The following is a 25,123-nucleotide window of genomic DNA, read 5'->3' as shown; positions in this document are numbered from 1 at the left end:
GGTCGCGTTACATTTTATGAACTATTTGTGTTCCTTTTAAACTGAATTTCATCGACAGGGTGATGGATTGCGGCTGACAGCTATGTGTGTTAATCTGTCCAAGTTGATTGTATACTATAACACAACACCATAAATTAATATTCACCACTTCACCTGTAGAACTAAATATGTAGGAGATTATGGGAAACTACAAGCGAAAAATGGAGATGAAGGTATGATCACCATTAGAGGAAAGTGGAGGTGGTTAATTTGGGTTTGGATTTGAGTTAAAAGCAGTGTGGAATTCACAAACCACATACACTTTCAATAACATCATTAGTATACTCCGTGAAGTGCATGCCTTTATAAATGTCAGCTATACAAAAGGCAGGAATTATATTTATTCAATTAGATTTCATGAAACCTAATGCTTTTTATTACAATTTTGCCACTAGATAAATATGAAGTTCATATATATCTAGGAGATTGCTTAACTTGGATTTTCTCAAAATTTACTATGTTGTTTGTTTTGAAACACAAAGAGAAACAAACAACCTTCTCCAGCCACCAAATCACCACACCGCTCTCTTACTTTCTTCCACTTTCCCACTTCTCCAGCCCCCAGGCCACTTGATGCCCCTCCCCGAAACCCTTCCCTCACCACCTAGCCACAAATTTGTCGACCTTGGGAAGCAAATTGAGAGCACTAAAGAGGCACTCCGCGCTGCCTAGCAACTCCCAATCACAAGAACAACAGTCGTGATAAATGTAATTGTTTAGAAAAGAAGCTTGATGATTTAAATGAGAAGCACGAGGTGTATTGGTACATAAGATCAAGGGTCTTAGGAATTCGGGATGAGAATAAGAATACAAAATATTTTCATCACAAGGCCTAACAACGCAAAAAGAATTTTTTATTAAAGGCCTTTATGATGAGTCTAGGGTTTGGAAGTTAGAGGATCGTGACATAAAGAACATTGTCTTCAAATTTTATGAGAAATCATTCGCTTTCACAAACCCGACTGATGATAATTTTCGTAAATAAAGTATTACTCCATATTGAGTCGACAATTACCCTTGATGATAATGCAGAGCTCATGAGACCTTTCACAAAGGAAGAGGTTTATGGAGCCATTTCCCAAATGCTTCCTTTCAAGGCCTCGGGCCCTTACGGTATGCATGCTATTTTTTTTATCAACACTTCTGGCATTTAATTGGTGATATATAGTGTCTCAAAGTTTTTTTTAATGTATTCTTCATGGTGTTATTTCTCTTAATACTGCTACTCAGACAAATATTGTTCTTATCTGGAAAGTGAATTCCTCCACTTCTACTTTAGAATTTCGTTCTATTGTACTATGTAATGTTTTGTATAAACTGGTCTCAAAAGATATTATTTTCATTAGACTAAAAAATATTTTCCCTGAAGTAGTCACGGAGAATCAGAGTGTTTGTTTTTGTTCCCGAAGGCTTATTACAGATAATGCCCTTGTTGCTCTATAGATCTTTCATAACATGAAAAAAAGAAAGGTCGGAAAGGGTAGGGTGGGAATGAAGCTTGATATGAGCAAGGCTTATGACAAGGTTGAATGGGGATTCTTACGTTGTTTGTTACTCACCATGGGGTTTTATTTGATTATGTGGTATGTTTCTTCTTTGTCATACTCTTTTGTGATCAATGATGGTGTATGTGGGTTTGTTCCACCAACGAGGGGTATTAGGCAAGGTGTTCCTCTTTCCCCACACTTGTTTATCCTAGCTTGTTGCAGATGTGTTCTCCAGAATGATTCATAATAAAGTATGGGAAAGTGTAGACACCTAAAAATGTCTCCCCAAAACCAAACCCGATGATGAACAACCTTTCACCGCCAATATTAGTTGGGTTGAGTATTTAATCTTTGGAGTACTTAAATTCATGTTCTATCCAAAACATTTCATGAACCAATCCAATTCATAGCTTATTTCCCCAAACCATAACTTACTTTCCACTTTTTGTATCCACATCACAAAACCTAGAGAACCTGATCTCTTAGCTTTATAATTTTGATCCAATTATTATTTGGTTGGATAGGCTTTGAAATAAAATTTCCAACAATATATCATAAGCCCAATTCCGATTTAAAACGAAGAAGATATGAGCCAAACACTAAACTCGGACCAAAGCCGACACCCTTCTACTAAAACGGCCATAACATACAACATAAAAATTATTTAAACCTGATTTTAATTGGGTTGGAAAGTAAATTTGATAAGGTTTCCAATGATATATTATATGTCTTATTCCAAGTTACGGATCAAAAGTTATCATAGTTTTAAAAACGTGTTAAAAACTGAAATTACCGCGCATAAAGCTAAATTGGCGTGTCACGGCGCCTGATGACGTGGCACGTCGCCTAGTACTGTGACATGGTATTCTTCACGTGTCGCGGTGCTTTCCTGTATTTTTGCCGCATTCCTTTTCTCACGCGCTTATGAACTTGGATGTTAAAAGTGTCCCGCGTCACATCGTATTTTGCCGCGTCACTCCATATTTTGCCGTGTCACCGTGCACATGCAATGACACGGGAATTTCCCGGGTTTTCTGCGCGTAAAACCTAAAACGCTTTTTATCATTTTAGGGCTGCTATTTCCCCGCGTCACACTATTCTGTCCCGTGTCACGCCAGATTTAGGCGTGTCGCGCCAACATCTTGCGTGTCACGGCGCCCCAAATTAGGGTTTTTTTTATCTTTTTAGGGTTCCGTGTGTTCCCTCTGCTCATTTTCTCTATAAATACTCCCCTCCTTTCTGCAGTTCGGGGTACCAAAAATTAGGGGTGTTAAAAAAAACCCGACCCGCTTGACCCGACCCGAAAACCCGAAGACCCGCAAACTACCCGACAAGTATTTTTTGATTTTCTGAATTTTCAGGGTCGGGTACCCGATCCGTTAAAAAAGTCAGTTTTCGGGTCGGGTAATGGGCCGCACTCTGAGTTCTGCGGGTACCCGAAAAATACCCGGTATTTTTTTCTTTCTAGAAGGCCCTTTAGGGTTACTCAAAAGTCAATATTCATTCAGTCATTTAGCCGCATTCACACACAAATGTACAATACCCACTTTTGCTTCTTTCTCTCTCATCTCACTCTCAAAAATTCGACACTCTCAGACTCACCACACTCTCAGACTCACCACACTTCTTATGCTCTCAATTTTCTTACTCTCTCAATCCACCTCACAATAATCGTTGCACGACCTGCACCCATTTTTGGCCATAGATCTTAGTTGCAAATCGAAAGAGGTCAGGTTGTCTTCTTCAACATGCGAGTCGCAAACGATAGAGGTACATAATCCGCCGCTAGCCACATCTTTCCTCGCTTTACACATGTCGGCTGCCTAATTTCACAGATCAAGACTAGGCTCATTCCTTGTCTGATTGAATCAAATTTAAATCTATGAAATAGTTGTCTAGAAAAAATTCTCTACTTATAGTAATTAAAGGGTTAAAGAAATGGTTTCAAATTTGTTTAATTTTTAGGCTTGATTTGGATTTCCATAGATTACATGTAATGTACAAGATTTAGGATAATTTTGTAAGTTTTTTTTGGATCAATTAATTTGAGTTTATTGATGGAACAAAGCAAATAATTAATCATATTTATATTATTGGTTATAATGGAGTATAAGGTACTATTGGTTCTGATTTGTTATTAAACATCATCTTAAACTTAAATTAAGGAAATTTTGACTTTTGCTACCTATCAAACACATCAATTTCATTTTTGCTACCTATGAAAACTTTTAATTTATTTTAATACCTAACATATGCCCTTTTTTTAACTTTTGCTACCAGTTACCGGAATCCGTTAGGGTTCCGTTAAGTTTATTTTAAAAATAAATAAATAATAAAATTAAAAAAATTAAAAAAAAAACCCCAAATGCCCAGCCTAGCCTTCCGTCAGCCACTCAGCCACCATCCCCCCTCCCCCTGCCGACGACCGGCACCCAAAGCTGTGGCCGGCGCCGACGACCCTCTTCCACACCCTTTCCCCACTAACGCAACCCATCCCCCTCCCTTTTCCCCTTCTTGTTGCCCCGACCCCAACCACCACACCAAAACCACAATCGCCACACACAAATCTCTCTCCTCTGTCCTCTCGGCGTTCCCCGGCGAACCCACAATCGCCACTTCGGTTTCGAGCTCTGTTCATCTTCAACCTCAGAAACAATTGTCCCCTACCCCCTTTCCCCCACCTACCCCCTTTCCACCACACGCACCACCAGCACCACTACCCCCACACACGCACAGCCACACCCACCACACGCACCACTTTCAACACCACGCGCACCACCACCAGCACCATCACACACGCACAGCCACACACACCACACGCACGACCAGACCACAACTACCCAAAAAATTAAAAAAAATAATAAATTGATGGAAAAGGGTAAACATACTTTATGAAATCTTCAACTTTTGGTTTATATGGTTAAATTTGACCATGAAAACCCCAGATATGGAGTTTTCATGGTCGAATTCGACCTAAAAAACCATTAATTGGTCGAATTTGATCTAAAACCGTGAGGGTGGGTGGCCCGAACTTCAAAAATCGAGGAGAGAGAATGAGAAGGGAGGACCGGAGGAGGGAGGCAGAGATGAGAGAGAAAGAGGAGAGAGGAGGGAGGAGGAGCGGTTATGAAAGAGAAGGAGGAGGGAGGAGATGAGAGAGAAAGAGAAGGCAGTATGTTATAATTTTTTTTTTGGTGGCTGACGGGGAGGCATTTAGGGTGGCTAAGGAGGGAGTTGTGGCCGGAAGATGGTAATGAGGGTGGCAAGATCTCAATAACGGAATTATTAACGGATTCTGTTATCTGGTAGCAAATTTAAAAAAATGGGATTTGATAGGTAGTAAAATAAAATAAAACTTTTCCCAGGTAGCAAAAGTGATTTTCATATGTTTCAGAGGTAGCAAAAGTCAAAATTTCCTTAAATTAATGTACCAGATATTCTAAATTTGGAATTACATTGAAAAAATTTATATTAAATTTATGTTATTTAAAAAAATTGGAAAACGGGTACCCTATGACCAGACCCGGTAAATCCGGGTACCCGACAGCCGGGTACCCGACAGCCGGGTATCCGGATTTACCGGGTCGGGTCATGGGCCGCTTAATTAACTACCTAGAACCCGGGTAAATCCCGGGTACCCGGCTATGAACATCCCTACCAAAAATCAATCTCTCTCTCCCTACACCAAAAATCATTCTCTTCTCTCTTTTTAATCTAAGATCTAGCCACCTTATTCTATCACAATACTTCCCCTAAGAACTGCAAGGAGTCCATACTTGACCCGAGGTATTGTCCTTAAACCAAGGCGTGAAAGATATAATTAACTGAGGGTTTGGACCAAATCAAATCTACTATTAATTTAGTTTAATTGTTTCAATTTGATTTATTTTTATTGAAGTTACTAACAATTTTTTCATTATGTAGCGATTTAAAGGAACACGCGAAATGTAAGTTATTAATTAATTTAATTACATATTTTATTTTATATTTCTAGTATCATGATTAGGATTATTATTTGATTTGACTAACGCTATTATGGTTAAATTGATTCCAATATTATTGTATATTCTATTATTATTAATTATGATCATCATATTGCATGTTAAAGGGAATATGTGATTGAAAATCACGACTAATAAGATAATTTAGACAACCGGTTTAGGTTCCTTTAATCTTGTTATTTAATTAAGTGGTCACAAATATTTTAGAATTATATGTTGCATTAATTTTCAACCAATTTAGCTTAATAATAGTTTGGAGTGAATTGAATATTTTGTTTGTATGCCTTTGAGATCACAGGAATGCTTTTCACTATAAGAATCGAGTAGAGGCCAATACGGGCGAATGTGACTCCATGACTCACTTCGTACCATCACCCCCGATCCTCCTTTCGTGGTTTCGAACCATATGGAGTTAGTAATCTCATGGATTATGAATGGGGTGTAACCTTCACGGGTCAATCATTGTTGCCTATTGTTTTCCCTTTTCGTGGTTGTCTTTTATGATCCGTGAACGGTTTACAAGTTCCTTAAAAACTTGTTGGCAGCTCCCTACTTTACTTGTCCCTAATCGTAATGTTAATTCCCACTTCCTATGAGTGTCAAGCATATTCACACATGTTTTAACGTAGGCGCACTTCGAACGACGCCTACAATTTTGCGACTCCACTAGGGAGGATTATTGGTTATTTATCGATTTGAGTGATTGGTATTTAATTAATATGAGTGGGTGAGACTTGAAAGATTCTTGAATCGTATTCCTGTGATTAATTTGGCATTTTTGCATAAGACGTTTTAACGTCGCTATCAAGTCTGTCCCGTAGGAAAAATTGGATAACCTGGTCGTGAACGAAGTAAATAGAGGCACCAGTCAGATTTCCCGACTACCGCGCCACGACAGAACCTGCCGTGTCACGATGCAGGGCACCATCACACGGTCACGACAGTCTTGAAATCTTTGCAGTGGCTTAATTTTACTTTTTTCACAGTCTGCTTCCTTCGATATTTCTGAAAAAATGTGTTTGTTCTACATACGTCTTAGCCCCGGGGGATTTAAGCTCTATCAACCTAAAAACGCTCATGGCAATAAGGGTTCATCTGAGTTATTAAATCCACCCAAACCATGGAGTCGAGTTCAATTTCATCACGAACTCGCGGAGCCGCTCGTTGGCATACACCCTCAAGGGAGGCTGCCTTGCTAACGCGTCCAAACTCTTAACCATGGTGCCCTTTTGACACCAAATAAACTTGACCATAGTGGAACATAGAAGTTGACCTTAGGTTGCGAACTCTTCTTTGCATCATTGTGCCTACGTGTTCTATGTTTGTATACTTGATCGTTTTGATCCTAACCTTAACGATCTTTCTTTGTCTATGGTGTTATATTTTATGACTAACGTTTGCCAACGGACCGTACTCACTTAATAATTAGCGTAAACACTATAATATATAAAAAAAATTCCTGGAACTGATCACCGCGTCATGATAATCAATGCTGCGTTACGCCAATCAGTGCTATGTCACAACAGCTTGTACCGCGACACGGTACAGTTTGCCGTGTCACGGTGCCCAGGGAATAAGTCCAGTAAGCTTTTTTTTAGTCTTCTGTGCTAATTTGGTCCTCGCGTCAGTCATTTTGGTTACTGTTCACATGTCTAGCCATACGATCATACCACGAGTCTTATAACATCACTTAATCACTCATGAGTCAAGTATAGTTCACACACTTTATTTATTTACCGACTCGAGTTGTGCACTATGTCGTTTATGATCGTATACTAGGGTTCATGCACCCCTTTTTTTGGTCATAATTAAAAAATGAGTGGAGTTTTTCTCACCTGTTTTCAAATGTCTATTTTCCGCCTCCTTTCCTATCTTGAGCAATGAGTCAAACAATTAAGTGAATTTATTTCATTTCACAGTACTTGGTCAAGGAGCAGTTGTAGATTGGTACGGTTCGAGTCATTACCACATCAACCTCATAGACCTAAGAGGCGTTCAAAGAAAACCACCACAATCATTTCCACAAAGTCCATCTCCAGTTTACTTTCAACCAATGGCTTCTAAGGAGGATATTGAGAACATTAACAAGTCCATTGAGACACTGTCTACCATGATGCAAGCGCTCACTACCAGAGTCAACACAGTAGAGTAAAACAATGTCACTGTGGCTGCAATGGACAAGATCAAAGAGCAAATGAGCAAGATTTATGTGGATTTCACCTATGTGGAACATTTTCCCACTCCTTAAAATATGAAAGACAGGCTCCCAGAAAAGTTCTCCACTGCTGATATTCCAAAGTTCAAGCCTACTGACAATCCAACGTTCCATTTGAAGGCGTTCTTTGCAACCATGGCTCTCAAGGGACTGTAACACTCTTCCCTACGGTGTCCCCTTTCTCCTTAGAGCATGCTTGCCAACAATGGTTTTATTCTCTAGATGCCAAGCATACTGCAACTTGGCAAGATGTCATCGACAGTTTCATGAATCGTTACAAGCAAGGGCGAAGGTATGGGGGGGCTGGTGGAGGCCCGGCCTCCTCGGCCCAGATTTGCGGCCCTTGATTATTAACTCTTGGCCCCCTAGATATTATTATATATGGTATTGAAGACACATATGATACAACAAATGAAGCCTTTCATATTGGTTAGGTGATGATACTCCTTCCCAAGCAGCCTGGGTTCGATTCCCCTCACTCACATGTTTTTAAGATTTTTAGAAAAAACTTCTTATTCAATTTGGGCTTTGATTTTGATAATAAAGCCCAAAGACTTAAGCTACAAATAAACTTAATGACGGAAATCTGCATCATAATTTGAGAATTGAGATTCTACTCTTAAGCAACTCAAACAAAACAGGTATTTTTAAAAATTCTTCTTCATTAATTTTTTTTTTTAAAATTATGTAATTTCATTTAATTAATAAATTTCTTATTGTTATTTACATGATTGTGATTAGTTGTTTACTTGGTTAATATGTTTATTTATTTAATAATTTTGGCTAATTTTTAATTTATTGAATGGACCATTAGATCAAATTTTAGGGTTATATGCTACTTAATTTGATAGTTGTTGTTTTGTATTGATATAGGTTAAATCATGAAATCAAAAACACTAGATTTTTTTTACAAAAAAGTTAATAATCAACAAGCTGAGGGTTCCACTTCAAAGGCAAATTTGAATCCCGAAAGTAATTTGAGTGATGATAATGAGCAAAACACAAATTTTGAGGGGCAAAAAAGATCTGGTACTTCAATTCCCGAAACTGATAACCCTCAAAAAGTTCCAAGATTTGAAACTAACGATATAAATACCTCATGTACTCTTGAGCGTGATCCCGGGCTACGCAAACAAATTAGTGACTATCGTCCCAATGAGCGTGAGCAAATAAGGAGGGAGAATCTGAGACTAAAAGCGTTTCAACCCATTCAAGATGATTATCCCTATTCTGGGCCAGAAAAACATCGCCGTTCATTTCAATCAACGTGGTTTAAACAATTTCCTTGGTTAGAATATTCTTTATCAAGAGATACGGCATTCTGTTTTCCATGCTTTCTTTTTACAAATAAAGCAACCAGATGTTTTACCCATGATGGGTTTACTAATTGGAAAAAAGTGAATAGTGGAAATAGTTGTTCCTTTTTGAATCATATGGGAAAAGGTCCAAATTCCCAACACAATAAGAATCAAAAGGCGTGTGATGACTTGTTGAATACAAATCAACATATTGAACCAGCACTTTTAGGGCAGATAGAAGAAGAGATTAAGAATAACAAGTTGCGGTTAAAAACTTCAATTGATGCAGTTCGTTGGCTAGCATTTCAAAATTGTCCATTTAGAGGCCATGATGAGAGTGTAAACTCTAAGAATCAAGGAAACTTTCTCGAGCTAATAAAGTTTATAGCCTTATATAACAAAGATGTTAACAAAGTCGTTTTGCAAAATGCTCCAGGCACTCATTATAAATTGTTTTAGAGGATTTGTATTTTTATTCAATGCTCCCAAACATCATTTAACTAACACTACTATTTTTAGGGAATGCTTCATATACGTCGTCCACAATTCAAAAGGAGATTTTGCAAATTTTAGCGAAAAAAGTGCAAGATAAAATAAGAAAGGAAATTGGAGAATCAAAATTTTGTGTCATCCTTGATGAATCTCAAGATAGGGCATTAAGAGAACAAATGGTAATTGTTTTAAGGTTTATTGATCATGATGGAATTTTAAAAGAACGATTTTTTGATCTTGTTCATTTGGAAAACACTTCATCATTAACCTTGCAACAAGAATTATATAAAGTTTTGTCTTATCATAACTTGAACCCAAAAAATATTCGTGGTCAAGGATATGACGGAGCTTCTAATATGAGAGGGGAATTTAATGGTTTGAAAGCTTTAATATTGAAAGATTCACCCTATGCATACTATGTTCATTATTTTGCTCATCGGCTTCAATTAGCTTTGGTTGGAGCTACAAAAGAAGTGATTCCCATACAACAATTTTTCACTAAATTGGCAATTATAGTCAATATAGTTGATGCATCTTCCAAAAGACATGATGAGTTACAAGCTGCTGTAGGGAATATTTCAAGCACTATAACCCCAAGCTTGAACCCCACTGTGATCATACACTAAAGTATGGTGGTGTTCCAAAGGGAAGAAAGCTAGAGCAAAAGAGTCGCCAACAAGTTTTAGGAACTTGTAAACCCAAAACGATCCAGGAGATCGTCAATTCCATAAGGTCTTGAACCCAACAGGGTTCGGGGATGAAGGTACGAATCCAATCTACAAAAGAAAGGACCCGCCCTATAAAATAGGCCTCTACTTTATTCTACTCGTATTCATGTGCGCTTTCTGACTAACATGCAATCATTATATTAACCCTAAACCTGTTTATCTATGTTGGTTGAATATTAATGCACAAATAATACTATTATTGGCGATCACTTGAATTAAAATCACATTAGCCTAAACTAAATTATTAATTATCTTATTAAGAGTGATTTCAAGTACAAATTCCCTTTAACAAGCATAAAAGCGTGATCAAGCAATAACAATAAATATATCAAGCAACATAATGATAAGCATAATAATAACAACGATCATAGCATAATCATAATAATAATCATAGCATAATTATAATAAGGCATAATAAAGCTTAAATATAATAGCAAGATCCTAGGCATGATACCAACAAGATTAATAACAAATCCTAGCATGTCACTAAACATCAAAGATCAAAGCTTTAAACCTAACATGGTACTAACATGCTAACATGATATTAGAAACAATAAAAGGCACCCTAAACATGATACTAGAAAGCAATAAATACATCCTAACATGATACTAGGAATTAATAAATAATAAACATGCTTTCCAAATTGAAAGAGAGTAATAAGATTACATACTTTGAAGCCTCGTACCTCTTTCTAATAACAAAATACACGAGTTAGTAAACTTCAATGAAAATAATAAATCAAAGAATTGAATAATTAAATAATTAATTGAAAGAAAGAGTTAAAAAGTTTAGACTGGATTTGAGAACAAACCCTCAGAAAATATTAAACCTTGCACGTCTAGGGCGAAGGCAACTTCGAACTTGGCTAGGTGTTTCAAGATCTTGTGTATGCGGAATTGTGTTTGATAAAAGACTAGTTTAGAAAGAGAGAGAGAATATCAAGTAATTCTTGATGAGAGTTGATGAATAAAAACGGAGTTTTAGGACCCTATTTATAAGGAAAATAGTCCGGAAAATCATATAATTTGATAAGGAATAAAACTACACTCTGTCGCTAACAAACCAACCTTGTCGCCAGAAATTCATCTTGTCGCCAGGCGACAGGGTCTGTCGCGAGGCGACAAACCTGTCGTTTGGCGACAGAGACAGTTTTTGTGGATTTTGTTTTTATCATATCTTTTGATCTAGAAGTCTAAAAAGGTCATATAAAATGTCGTTGGAAAGCTCGTGAAGTCTACTTTCTAATGCAATTAGAATCAGATTAAAATCTTCTGTAGATAAAAAGATACGGCCGAAATAGTGGGAGTGTGTCAGTTTTGGATAGAGTTTCGTATATCTTTCATATCTTTTTTGTTATAGCTCGGAATTAATATTATAATATATCATTTGAAAGATAATTTCAAGATCTATCCAACCATATAAAATTTGGATAAAAAATATGAGGCACGAAAATAATATCTGACTGTCTTTGAAAATGTTTAAATTCGAATAGAATTAGGACTTTAAAAAAGGAAAGTTTTTATATAAAAAAGGAAAGTTTATATTTAAATCAAATTCATTAATCTTATCTTTTCAAAAAAGGATAATTAAGATATTTTAGAATCTTATAGAAGATTCTAATCAATCCTAATTAGTTTAGGAATAGGATTAAACCTTTGGACCCTCCACATGATCATTGGGTCATAGGTAAAATCCGGTTTGGGCCCAGTTTAGTATTTTGGCCATAACTTCCTCATTATTCATCGGAATTGGGCTTATAATATATCGTTGGAAAGGTCTTTTCATGCCCCATCCAACTACACTATTATTGGACCTTTATCATGGACAAAACTAAACTGGATTGGACGTTTTTATAAAATAGAGTGGGTTTTCGAAAACAGAAAGAAGAGAATTTTAATAAAAACTAACCGCAACAATTGACTTTTCACACTTTCACCTCATTCGATTATGGTTCGACGCGAAAGGTATTCATCACTGGGTTTGGTTTTGGGGAGACACAAATGGGTGTCTACAGAAGCCCCCACTTTGACTGAGTTTGGAGAAACCTAGGTTTCGAAAACAAAAGTCAAAGTAGCGATAGGGACGGAGAATGATTCAGAACGTTCTGCGATCCTAAATCATTCGTGTAACGCCGATACCTATAAACAATATTAGTTAAACAGATAAAAGAGTTTAAGAAACACGTATCTTGCACCGTCGAGCACACGTCTCTGGACTTCTGGAGTAACTGTTTTGTTGTTTTGACGACCTTCCACAAGCTAGAGAACGCCATCTTTCTGTTGTTGATGTTCACTCGTCTTTGAACAAAGGAGCCTTTTTTGAGGATTGTTCACTCGTCTCTGAACAATGGAGCTTTTTGAGGATCGTTCACTCGTCTCTGAACAATGGAGCTTTTTGAGGATCGTTCACTCGTCTCTGAACAATGGAGCTTTTTGAATGATATGTCCACGCGTCTCTGAACAAAAGAGCTTTGATAGGATGCCCACGCGTCTCTGAGCAAAAGAGCTTTGAATGATATGTCCACGCGTCTCTGAACAAAAGAGGTTTGATAGGATGCCCACGCGTCTCTGAACAAAAGAGCTTGATGATGAGATGTCCACGCGTCTCTGAACGAAAGAGCTTGATGATGAGATGTCCATGCGTCTCTGAACAAAAGAGCTTGAAAGAATGCCCACGCGTCTCTGAGCAAAAGAGCTTGATGATATGTCCACGCGTCTCTGAACAAAAGAGCTTTGATGATATGTCCACGCGTCTCTGAACAATAGAGCTTGATACTTGAATGCTTGTTGCGATCGTTCGGTCGGCTGCGAACAGGAGCTTTGCTGAATGGTTGTATCCTGTAAAAATCAAAAGAATTGCCAAAAGACTTTGCTGGTGTTTTTCTTAGGGTTGACCTAAGTCTTGATGTGTTTCTTAGGGTTGACCTAAGGCTTATTGACTGATTTGAGGTTGACCCAATGTAACTGACTAACTTGAGGTTGACCCAAGGTGAATTGACACGTGTGACTTAATGTGTTTTGACACATGTGTTAGACTCAACTCGATGTGATATGACACGACATGACTCAATGTACATGACTCGTGTGTGATGTGCGAAAAAAAAGCAAAAATTTTCCGTCATTTTTGTGGAGGGTACCGACTTTCTCCCGAAAAAGAAAGACGTGATAAAGAATCAAAGTGTTTGATGGTGCATGTTGAATGAACTTAATCAAGTATATGCATTTGATGCTATCTCTCAAGGTGCAAGAATTAATTTCTCCTAAGCTATCTTAGTTGACTCGATTATGAAAGTATTTAGGTAACTTAGGCGCGGAGGCTAAGCACTTCATACTTCCTGATACAATAATGATTATGAGTGATGAGTGATGTGTGGTATGACAAAACATGCTTCAACGTTATGTTAAGACTTCATGACAAAGGGTTCCTAATGGGAAGGACTATTTGGTCATGTATCTGTGATGTGTGTGAAAGTGACACTAAAGTTAGGCTGCAAAGGCTAAGTGTATGGAAAAGTATTATTTGATAAGAGTCAAATAATAATGACTCTTAGGCTAGGTAGGCTAATGATGTAAGGATCAAGCCCCCAAGTCTAGCTCTAAGTAAATAGGGATGAGCATTGGAGATCCCTTGATATGATCATGGTGTAAGTGTGTGAATGTGAAAATGAATGCATTTTATTACGGCCGCACCCCAATATGAGGTTGCCTACGTATCCGTTAGGAATTAGGCCAAACGTAGCTCTAGCCGAACCTCGCACAAGTGTGTGTATACCTCAGAAAGGTCTTTTTAAGGGTTGTAACGTGGTTAGGCTAAAGATCGAAGAAAAAAAAAGGGATAAAGGCTCAAGACCCTAAATAAGCCCCCAAGGTGTGCAACCTTGCTTTTAAATCTTTATATTTTTATGCTTGAGGTTTTCTCACTTTTGAGCTCTCTTTCTTTTTTTTTTGTTTTTGTTTATTTATTTTGCTTTTGCATTTTTTTTTTCTTTGAATCTTTTCTGTAAGTGTGGGTAATCTCGATCATGCGGTCTATCACTCACTTGGCATTCATGTTTCGTAGGCACGGTACCGAGCACTCGATAAGAGACGCAATCTGAGACGTGTTCTTATCAAAGACATTTTCATATCAAAGACATTGGAACACTTGCCCTTTTGTACACTTTTATTTATTTTTATATTTTTATTTTATTCTTTTGAGATCACTCAAGCTTTGTATTTAGAACTTGCATAATAAGTTGCACACCAACCCATCCCAAGGTTAAGTAGATGTGGGTTAAAGAAAAATGTAAGGTCTATCGTTAGACGAGGCTCAAAGTGTTTTATCAAAAAAGGATTGTGTATATAAAAGGTGAAAGGTGATATGATATGGCTACAAGAGGTGCCTCAAATCATAGGTATACCTTGTGCTTAATTTGGCGATTTTTTTTTTTTTTTTTTTTTTTTTTTTTTTTTTTTTTTTTTGCATTTGAATAATGCAATGCAATGATCATATGCAAGAAATTAAAATGCTCATTTTATTAAAAGGAAAAAGTAAAAAGTAAATGAAAGGTCCTACAAAGTAAAAACTAGGGGAAAATGAAAGGTGCCTATGCTAGACTTATTGGGGGAAAGACTAAAAAAGAAATAGAAAAAAGAGGTCGCGAAATCTTGTCGTTGAAGCTCGCCTCTTGTCTTGTGCCTTATCATCACTCGGTCTTCTTGCCGACTGGAGGTATAGGAAGCTTGTTATTGTCGATCAAATATTGGATGGCCTCCTTTAGCTTCCAACAGCTCTCAGTAGTATGACCCCTACCTTGATGGTACTTGCAATGTGCATCTGGATTCCAACTAGGCAATCTCTTTTCAGGTGTGGGATCTTGAATAGGTCCAATGGGAGTAATGAGCCCCTTAGTATGGAGTCGATCGAAGGCAGCATCATAGCTCATCCCAATAGGAGTGAATTCTTTCCTTAATTCTTTCTTAGATTCTTGGTTATTCATGGCTAAGACTTCATTGAGGTCAAAGGTACTAACATTGTTACTAGAGTGGGTGCTTTCGAAAGAAGAAGGATTGTCGTTCTTCTTTCCTTTCCAGCCACTGTGGTTACTATTGTTAGTAGCTTTTTGCTTTGCAAGGTCATCTTCAATCTCTATGCCTATGTCGTAGACTGCCTTGAAAGTGTTCAAGTTGTGTTGATATCTCAAATGCTTCAAATACTTCTCTTGTAAATTCTTGATAAACAATCTCACAAACACCTTCTCAGTAGGGACTTTAATCATATTAGCGGAAGTTTCCCTCCACTTGTTAAAGAAGGAAGTGAAACCTTCGTTTTCTTTTTGTCTTAGCATCTCAAGCTGTCTATGGTCAGTTTCAACTTGAATGTTACATTTTTATCTATTGATGAAAGCGTTTTTTATTTCTTCCCAATTGGAGGTCTTCTCTTTGTCAAGAGAAAAGTACCACTGTTGACACACAGTTTCTAAAGATAAAGAGAACACAGAATGAAATGCTTTCTTATCTATTCCCTTAATATTCATTATGGTTTCAAAAGCTCTTAAATGAAAATAAGGGTTGTCTATAGGCTTGAATTTAGGGATGTCATTGGCATTGAACTTCTGCGGAAGAAGATCCTTGTCCACCGAGACCCCTTGTGAGCTAATCCCTTGGAACCTATAATCATTAGATAGTTTGCTCAAACTTTCCTGGATGAGGTTCATTTGTTGTTGTTTTGTAGGGTCATTAACTTGAAGAGTTAAACCCTTCAATATCTCAGCCAGGTTTGCTACCTCTCCCCTAACTTCATTGAGTTCTTCTTGACTTGCCATTATCTTCTTAGCTTTCCTTTTCCTACCGATTGGTTTATCAAAAAGTGATACTTGAATGAAAGTGTTGTCCTTGATTGTCGCCCTTCTCTCCTTGACCAAGTACTGTGAAAAGGGAAATTAGGGGTAAGTTTTATACTAATTATTTTGACTCAAGATCTATTCAACATGCAATAGATGGGAAAAGATTATGGTAGAATGATATGTGTGGAGAAAGTATGTGGAGTGTAGGAAGAAGATGTAGATGAAGAAATATGGAAGAAATAGGAATAGAATGGACCCCCAACTCAAATGACGGAAAGACGACTCATGCATGAACCTAAGACATGGTCATGATGACATATACAAAGTGTGTGCTAAGACTAGTGAGTGTTGGTGACATTTTAAGACTTGTGTCATGACCATGTGACTAGACTATGTGACTAGACTCAAGCAAAGACTAAGTTAAGACTTCACGTATGTGAATTAAACTGGATAGGCTGTGGTATTTTAGTCATAACTTTTGATCTGTGACTTTAATTGGGACGAAACCAACGCCAAATTAAAGATAAAACCCGGGGCTACAGATCCATAGGTTGTACGACCCATAGTTCTTCCTAGAACTCTGACTATGACCAAAACAAGTTGACGCAAGTGCAGTATACGGGAATAAAAATCCGGGTTGACTTAAAGGAACTATGACTCGATTATAGGCTTGTTCATTAGTTCAAATTAATTAATTAATTAATTAAACAAAGTCCTTTATTCATTGGTTAGTTTATTAAGACTTATTTACAAACACAAGTCAAACCAAACGGTTAGTTTAGTCACATATAAGCTATGCACAAGTAAGAGATGCACAAGTAGTTCATATAGTCACAATATGATGCAATGAGTTTGCAACCTAACCATGGCTCTAGTTCTCTAAAGTTCAAGGATATGGGTTAAGTCAAAGAGGGTCCATGGTTATGAGTCCGGATGCATCGCGCGGAAGCCTAACCGTGAAGGGTTGGCGCGTATGGATGGGACCCCGCAAGTTAAAAACTTGCTTCCATGGTTTGGTGGATTCACAAACTTGCATGTACCCATCGTTGCCAGGAGCGTTCGTTTGGGTAGATGAAGCGTGAACCCCCAGAGGGTTATGTCCATATGTAGAACACATATGGGTTTTAGAAAAGTGAGAAAAGCTCAATCAGGAAGTAGAATCGAGCCAACAATACTAGAAATGGTCAAAACAAGAAGGCAGAGTTCTAGCTCGGTATTGGAAGAAATTGGCGCCAGACTACAGGGACTGTCGCCGCAAAAGAACCCCTGTCGCCAAGCGACAACACTGTCGCCAGGCGACAGAAGCTCTTTACAGGCGACGGTCTCTGTTTTCTAGACGCTAGTTCCTACATGCCTCAGCAGGTATCTGTGTTCTTAGAATTTTCCAGATTTCAAGGTATTATTTCGATTCTAGTTGTGAAAGAAATTTCTCAAATTTCCTACGTGTAAAATCATATGTTTTTGACTCATTGGTCTATCCAATGAGGACCTTTTTATACATATGACAATAATGTTAATCAAAATTACGCACATGAAATACTTAGAATTTTTCGAGTCTCATTCGCTCATTCTAAATCATTGCTAAAATAAATTTCAGGAATTAAAATAGAAATCCTCCCCAGTGGAGTCGCCAAAAAACTGTAGGGAATATTTCAAGCACTATAACCCCAAGCTTGAACCCCACTGTGATCATACACTAAAGTATATGGTGGTGTTCCAAAGGGAAGAAAACTAGAGCAAAAGAGTCGCCAACAAGTTTTAGGAACTTGTAAACCCAAAACGATCCAGGAGATCGTCAATTCCATAAGGTCTTGAACCAAACAGGGTTCGGGGATGAAGGTACGAATCCAATCTACAAAAGAAAGGACCCGCCCTATAAAATAGGCCTCTACTTTATTCTACTCGTATTCATGTGCGCTTTCTGACTAACATGCAATCATTATATTAGCCCTAAACCTGTTTATCTATGTTGGTTGAATATTAATGCACAAATAATACTATTACTGGCTATCACTTGAATTAAAATCACATTAGCCTAAACCAAATTATTAATTATCTTATTAAGCGTGATTTCAAGTACAAATTCCCTTTAACAAGCATAAAAGCGTGATCAAGCAATAACAATAAATATATCAAGCAACATAATGATAAGCATAATAATAACAACGATCATAGCATAATCATAATAATAATCATAGCATAATTATAATAAGGCATAATAAAGCTTAAATATAATAGCAAGATCCTAGGCATGATACCAACAAGATTAATAACAAATCCTAGCATGTCACTAAACATCAAAGATCAAAGCTTTAAACCTAACATGGTACTAACATGCTAACATGATATTAGAAACGATAAAAGGCACCCTAAACATGATACTAGAAAGCAATAAATACATCCTAACATGATACTAGGAATTAATAAATAATAAACATGCTTTCCAAATTGAAAGAGAGTAATAAGATTACATACTTTGAAGCCTCGTACCTCTTTCTAATAACAAAATACACGAGTTAGTAAACTTCAATGAAAATAATAAATCAAAGAATTGAATAATTAAATAATTAATTGAAAGAAAGAGTTAAAAAGTTTAGACTGGATTTGAGAACAAACCCTCAGAAAATATTAAACCTTGCACGTCTAGGGCGAAGGCAACTTCGAACTTGGCTAGGTGTTTCAAGATCTTGTGTATGCGGAATTGTGTTTGATAAAAGACTAGTTTAGAAAGAGAGAGAGAATATCAAGTAATTCTTGATGAGAGTTAATGAATAAAAACGGAGTTTTAGGACCCTATTTATAAGAAAAATAGTCCGGAAAATCATAGAATTTGATAAGGAATAAAACTACACTCTGTCGCTAATAAACCAACCTTGTCGCCAGAAATTCATCTTGTCGTCAGGCGACAGGGTCTGTCGCGAGGCGACAAACCTGTCGTTTGGCGACAGAGACAGTTTTTGCGGATTTTGTTTTTGTCATATATTTTGATCTAGAAGTCCAAAAAAGTCATATAAAATGTCGTTGGAAAGATCGTGAAGTCTACTTTTTAATGCAATTAGAATCAGATTAAAATCTTCTGTAGATAAAAAGATACGGCCGAAATAGTGGGAGGGTGTCAGTTTTGGATAGAGTTTCGTATATCTTTCATATCTTTTTTGTTATAGCTCGGAATTAATATTATAATATATCATTTGAAAGATAATTTCAAGATCTATCCAACCATATAAAATTTGGATAAAAAATATGAGGCACGAAAATAATATCTGACTGTCTTTGAACATGTTTAAATTCGAATAGAAATAGGACTTTAAAAAAGGAAAGTTTTTATAAAAAAAGGAAAGTTTATATTTAAATCAAATTCATTAATCTTATCTTTTCAAAAAAGGATAATTAAGATATTTTAGAATCTTATAGAAGATTCTAATCAATCCTAATTAGTTTAGGAATAGGATTAAACCTTTGGACCCTCCACATGATCATTGGGTCGTAGGTAAAATCCGGTTTGGGCCCAGTTTAGTATTTTGGCCATAACTTCCTCATTATTCATCGGAATTGGGCTTATAATATATCGTTGGAAAGGTCTTTTCATGCCCCATCCAACTACACTATTATTGGACCTTTATCATGGACAAAACTAAACTGGATTGGACGTTTTTATAAAATAGAGTGGGTTTTCGAAAACAGAAAGAAGAGATTTTTAATAAAAACTAACCGCAACACTTGATTTTTCACACTTTCACCTCATTCGACCTCATTCGATTATGGTTCGACGCGAAATGTATTCATCACTAGGTTTGGTTTTGGGGAGACACAAATGGGTGTCTACAGCTGCACAACAAGCTGATTTAGCAAATAAGATTGCTAATGACGAGGTTCAAACTGGGAGAGGATTGAATCAAATAGGGAGCTTGCAGCGTGCTGCTGATACTCGATGGACATCTCATTTGAATTCAATCAACAGTTTAGTAAGGACATTTTCTTCTACAGGTAGTGTTCTTCTATCCATTATTAAAGAAGGAAATTCTGAACAACGTGCCAATGCTGATGTTGCTTATGATACATTGATGTCCTTTGAGTTCATTTTTATTTTACACTTGATGAGGGAACTTTTAGGGGTGACTGCTAATTTATGCCAAGCTCTACAACGGCGTGGTCAAGATATAGTGAATGCTATGAGTCTTGTTTCTACAACAAAAGACTTGATACAAAATTTTAGATTGACTGGTTGGGATGATTTGTTTGAAAAGGTTAAGTCTTTTTGTGAGAAGAATAATGTTGATATTCCAGATATGACTACTCTTTACACAGCCGGTAAAGGTCGTTCTCGTCAAGGTGGAAAAATAACAATGAAGCATCATTATCGAGTTGATTTATTTATTGCAGCTTCAGATTCACAACTACAAGAAATAAATAATAGGTTTGATGAACAAATGATTGATCTTCTTATATTGAGTGCAACATTGGATCCTAAAGACTCTTTTAAGTCTTTTGATGTTCATAAAATATGCCACTTGGTGCAAAAGCATTACCCTGAAGACTTCTCTGAACAAGAAAAATACCAACTTGAATGTGAGTTGCAACATTTTTACTTGGATATTTGTGTAAATATGCAATTCAATAAGTTATCTACCTTATCACATCTTTGCCAAGAGTTAACTACAACAGGGGAATCGTCTACGTATCCTCTTGTTGATCGATTGATTCATCTTATGCTAACTCTTCCTGTCTCTACAGCAACTTGTGAGCGTGCCTTTTCTACAATGAATATCGTCAAAACTCAACTAAGGAGTAAAATGGAGGATGATTTTCTTAGAGATGTTTTGGTTGTATACATAGAAAAAGATATTGTTGTAGATTTTAGTGTTGAATCTTTGATTGATGATTTTGCTACCATGAAAAATCGTAGAGTACGATTCAACTAATGTTTTTTGTAACAATAAAATACTAGTACATTTTAATTTTTTTCCATCAATCCCTTGTTTAACAAGTCCGGCCCCCAGGACTTGAAAATCCTGGCTTCGCCCCTGGTTACAAGTGTAACATTTAGACTAGAACGTCTGCCATTCTCAAACAGATTGAGAATGAAGGCATCACCGCTTATCTGAACAGGTGGGGGAAACGGCTGCACTCTTAGTAGATCCCCCCAAAGAAAGAGAGATGGTTCGCCTCTTTATCCATAACCTAAATTAAAAGTACAAGCAACACCTTAGATTCTTGCCTTTCAACACTTTCAAAGTTGTATATGACATTGGCATTAACATTGAGGACGAGCTAATAAAGACTGTTGGTAGCAATAATCATAACACTTAGAAAAACAAGAAAAACGACGTTCCTTCTTCTTTGTCTTCTAAGCACGAAAATACTACCAACAATATAACCCAAGTTGATCTCAATGAAGTGTCCCAAGAAAAGGAGAACCTACACTCTTTTAGGATTGAGTTATGATGCGGCCTTTGATTGCCTTTATCGTCAAGGCTTGATCACACCTATTAGGCCGTTTCCAAAGCCAAAACCTGAAAAAAAGAGCGCCAAGTGGAACCCCAATGCCCATTGCAAATTCCATTAAGGGGCCACACCACCGAACAATGTTGGAATTTGAAGGACATCATTCAAGACTTAGTGGATGCAAACAAACTTCCTGCCCCTCCAGGCGGCAAGAAGTAATGAAGATCAAGGGCGCAGCGAGTTCATCATGCAATATTTCATGATACTTTTCTTAATCATTTCACTTTTCCCCATTAGTTTAGCATAGATTTCCTTTTCCGTTATTTAATCATTGTGTTTGTTTATTCACCATTTCCATCAATAATAAGAGCATTATTCCTTTATATCTCGATCATCACTTTCAAAAAAAAAAAAATCGTCAAACTAAACACAAGGTACAATAATGATTTAAGGCACCTTTGCAACTCATTATTCCCCTTTAACCCTTCAATCACATATCCATTTATTCATCAACCACTTTGAGCATCGTCTAACGATTGGCCTTATTTATTCAACCCACATTCACCTAACCCTGGGATGAGAAGGTGTGCAATTTGTGTAACATTCAGAAAGCAAGTTCAACTAATTAAATAAAAAAAAGTAAATAAAAATGTCTAAAGGCAAGTGTACCAATGTCCCTGATATGAACACGTCTCAAATTGTGTCTCTCATCGAGTGCTTGGTACTGAGCTTGAGAAACATGAATGCTAAGTGAGTGATGGACCGCATGATCTGGGATTGCCTATATTGATTCAAAAGAATAAAAAAAGAAACAAAAATCAAAGAAAAAAAATGTGAAAAAATAAAACTTGCAAAGTCCAAATTTTCAAATACACAATTGCATATCTTGGGGGCTTCTCTCGGGTCTTGAGCCTTTTACCTCTTTCTTCCTTAAACCATAATCTTAACCACATTACAACCCTTGAAAGACCTCTTTGAGGTGTACATACACTTGTGCAAAGTTCGGTTAGAGCTACGTTCGGCCTAATTCCTAACGGATACGTAGGCAACCTCACATCGAGGTGCGGCCAAATTCATATTCATATCCACACATGATCGAGACATTTCCAATTCTTATCCCTACCTATATAGAGCTAGACTTGGGGGCTTGAACCCACATCACTTAGTCTACCTAGCCTAAAGAGTCATCATCATTGACTCTTCTCACATCTATTTCCACAATCACAACCTTAAATTTGCAGCCAGCCTTAGCATCACTTTCACACACTTCTTTCACACATACATGGCTATATCATTACCCTTCCCTTTAGGAACCCTTTTTCATGAAATCTTGTTTCAACACTGTGCATGTTTCAAGACAACAGAAACATTGTATACTTACTTAGCTTCCACACCTAAGCAATATTCATTGTTTCATGCATCGCATATCATGCTTAGCTCCTTTCCCTAAGCAACATTCATTACGTAATACTCAGCAATCGCTTTATCTATATATACGTGCTTAGCTTCCAGACCTAAGTGATGTTTAAGATCGTTTCTTTACACCATATATGATGCTTAGCTCCATGACCTAAGTTTATTTATCTATCGTGTCACATGATGTAATTGTCCTTAGCCTCCTGGCCTAAGAACATACATCATGCATACATTATACTCAAGACGAGCATTTCAAAATGACAATAAGAAAATCCGTGCGATTCATTTCGCTTTGCTCAGCAAGAATGTTCAAAACTTCTTCCCTTTTTCATGTATTTTTCTTTTGGGGAAGTTCAAGAACTTTTGCAAAATTTTCATCAAGGGAAGTTTAAAAAAAAAAATTCACTGTTCACGTCTTTCTTTTTTGGGAGAAAGTCGGTAACCTCCACTCATGACAAAACTAACGGAAATTTTTTGCTTTTTGCATTGTCGATTGCTTGTGTCTGTGCACACACTCACTCAATACACACACAATCACAAGTCATAAACATGTCATGTCAAGTCAAGCTTGGTCAAATCAGTTGGTCAAGTCAATCATAGTCTATACGAGTCCCTTGGCAAATTTTATTTTGCAGGTCTCATCTACAGCCCACGTTCGGGGACAAGCGAACCATCTACAGCTCACGTTCGGGGACAAGCGATTTATCTACAGCCTACGTTCAAGGACAAACGAACCATCTACAGCCCACGTTCGGGGACAAGTGAACCATCTACAACCCAAGTTCGGGGACACGTGAACCATCTGCAGCCCACGTTTGGGGACAAATGAACTTTCATCATCTTAGTGATCATCTCCCAGGAGAAGACGATTCACCGCGCAAGGTTCTCGATACACAGAGACTTGCAATCTCATCATTAGACAAGTTTTTCCTCAAGCATGGAAAACTGTCAGCCGTTGCCACCTCTCAAGGCGAAGAAGTCAGTGATTATATCATTTATCAACTTTCCTCAAGCGTGAAAAGTATCTCAACAAACTTCATCTGGTGGATTTCTTCAGGCATAAAAAACTACCAAATTTATTTGCCACCGATACACTGGTGTCAGATACACATTTTATCCCTTTACTCTTTTATCTGTGGAACTAACATTTTTCTACAGGTATTGGCGTATACAGAGTGGTTTAGGATTGCAGAACATCTTAAATCATTCTCCGTCGTCCCTATCGACTACTTTGACAACCGTTTTCAAAACAGACGTTTCCACAAACTCAATCAAAGTGAGGGCTTCTGTAGACACCTAAAAATGTCTCCCCAAAACCAAACCCGATGATGAACAACCTTTCACCGCCATTATTGGTCGGGTTAAGTATTTAATCTGTGGAGTGCTTAAATCCATGTTCTATCCAAAACATTTCATAAACCAATCCAATTCCTAGCTCATTTCCCCAAACCATAACTTACTTTCCACTTTTCGTATCCACATCACAAAACCGAGAGAACCTGATCTCGTGTCCTTATAATTTTGATCCAATTATTATTAGGTTGGATCGGCCTTGAAATAAGCTTTCCGACAATATATCATAAGCCCAATTCCGATTTAAAACAAAGAAGATATGAGCCAAACACTAAACTCGGACCAAAGCCGACACCCTTCTACTAAAACGGCCATATCTTACAATTAACAAATTATTTTAACCTGGTTATAATTGGGTTGGAAATTAAAGTAGACTTGATAATATTTCCAATGATATATTATATGCCTTATTCCGAGTTACGAATCAAAAGTTATCATAGTTTTAAAAACGTGTTAAAAACTGGAATTACCGCGCATAAAGATAAATTGGCGTGTCACGACACCTGATGACGTGGCACGGTGCCTGGTACAGTGACACGGTATTCTTCACGTGTCACGGTGCTTTCTCGTGTTTTTCCGTGTTCCTTTTCTCACGCGCTTATGAACTTGGACCCAAAAAATATCCCGCGTCACTCCATATTTTGCCGCCTCACTCCATATTTTGCCGTGTTACTGTGCACATGCAGTGACATAGGAATTTCCCGTGTTTTCTCCGCGTAAAACCTAAAACGCATTTCATTTTAGGGCTGCTAATTCCCCGCGTCACACTATTCAGTCCCGTGTCACGCCAAATTTTGGCGTGTCGCGCCAACGTCTTGTGTAGG

The 25,123-nt window shown here is 37.3% G+C and overlaps 1 protein-coding gene across 1 annotated transcript; it reads left to right on the top strand.

Annotated features, from left to right (window-relative positions):
• The first annotated feature begins 8,623 nt into the window (after positions 1–8,623).
• LOC145619627 (uncharacterized) lies at positions 8,624–21,007 on the top strand. The gene is made up of 2 exons (XM_081674335.1): positions 8,624–9,476; positions 19,914–21,007. The coding sequence occupies exons 1-2, from the start codon at positions 8,624–8,626 to the stop codon at positions 21,005–21,007; spliced, it is 1,947 nt and encodes a 648-aa protein (XP_081530461.1).
• Positions 21,008–25,123: the final 4,116 nt, after the last annotated feature.

The sequence above is a fragment of the Chenopodium album genome, chromosome 27 (assembly GCF_948465745.1).
Source record: "Chenopodium album chromosome 27, dcCheAlbu1.1, whole genome shotgun sequence".
NCBI classification, from domain to species: Eukaryota; Viridiplantae; Streptophyta; class Magnoliopsida; order Caryophyllales; family Amaranthaceae; genus Chenopodium; species Chenopodium album.
The sequence above is the reverse complement of the archived record's forward strand: the minus strand, read 5'-3'. Positions and strand labels throughout refer to the sequence as shown.

Bases quoted from the DNA above. Each gene is read 5' to 3' on its own strand.
- LOC145619627 (XM_081674335.1), top strand. From the start codon at position 8,624: ATGAAATCAAAAACACTAGATTTTTTTTACAAAAAAGTTAATAATCAA. The intron at 9,477-19,913 runs GCACTCATTATA...GGGTGTCTACAG, and splicing joins CGTTTTGCAAAATGCTCCAG to CTGCACAACAAGCTGATTTA.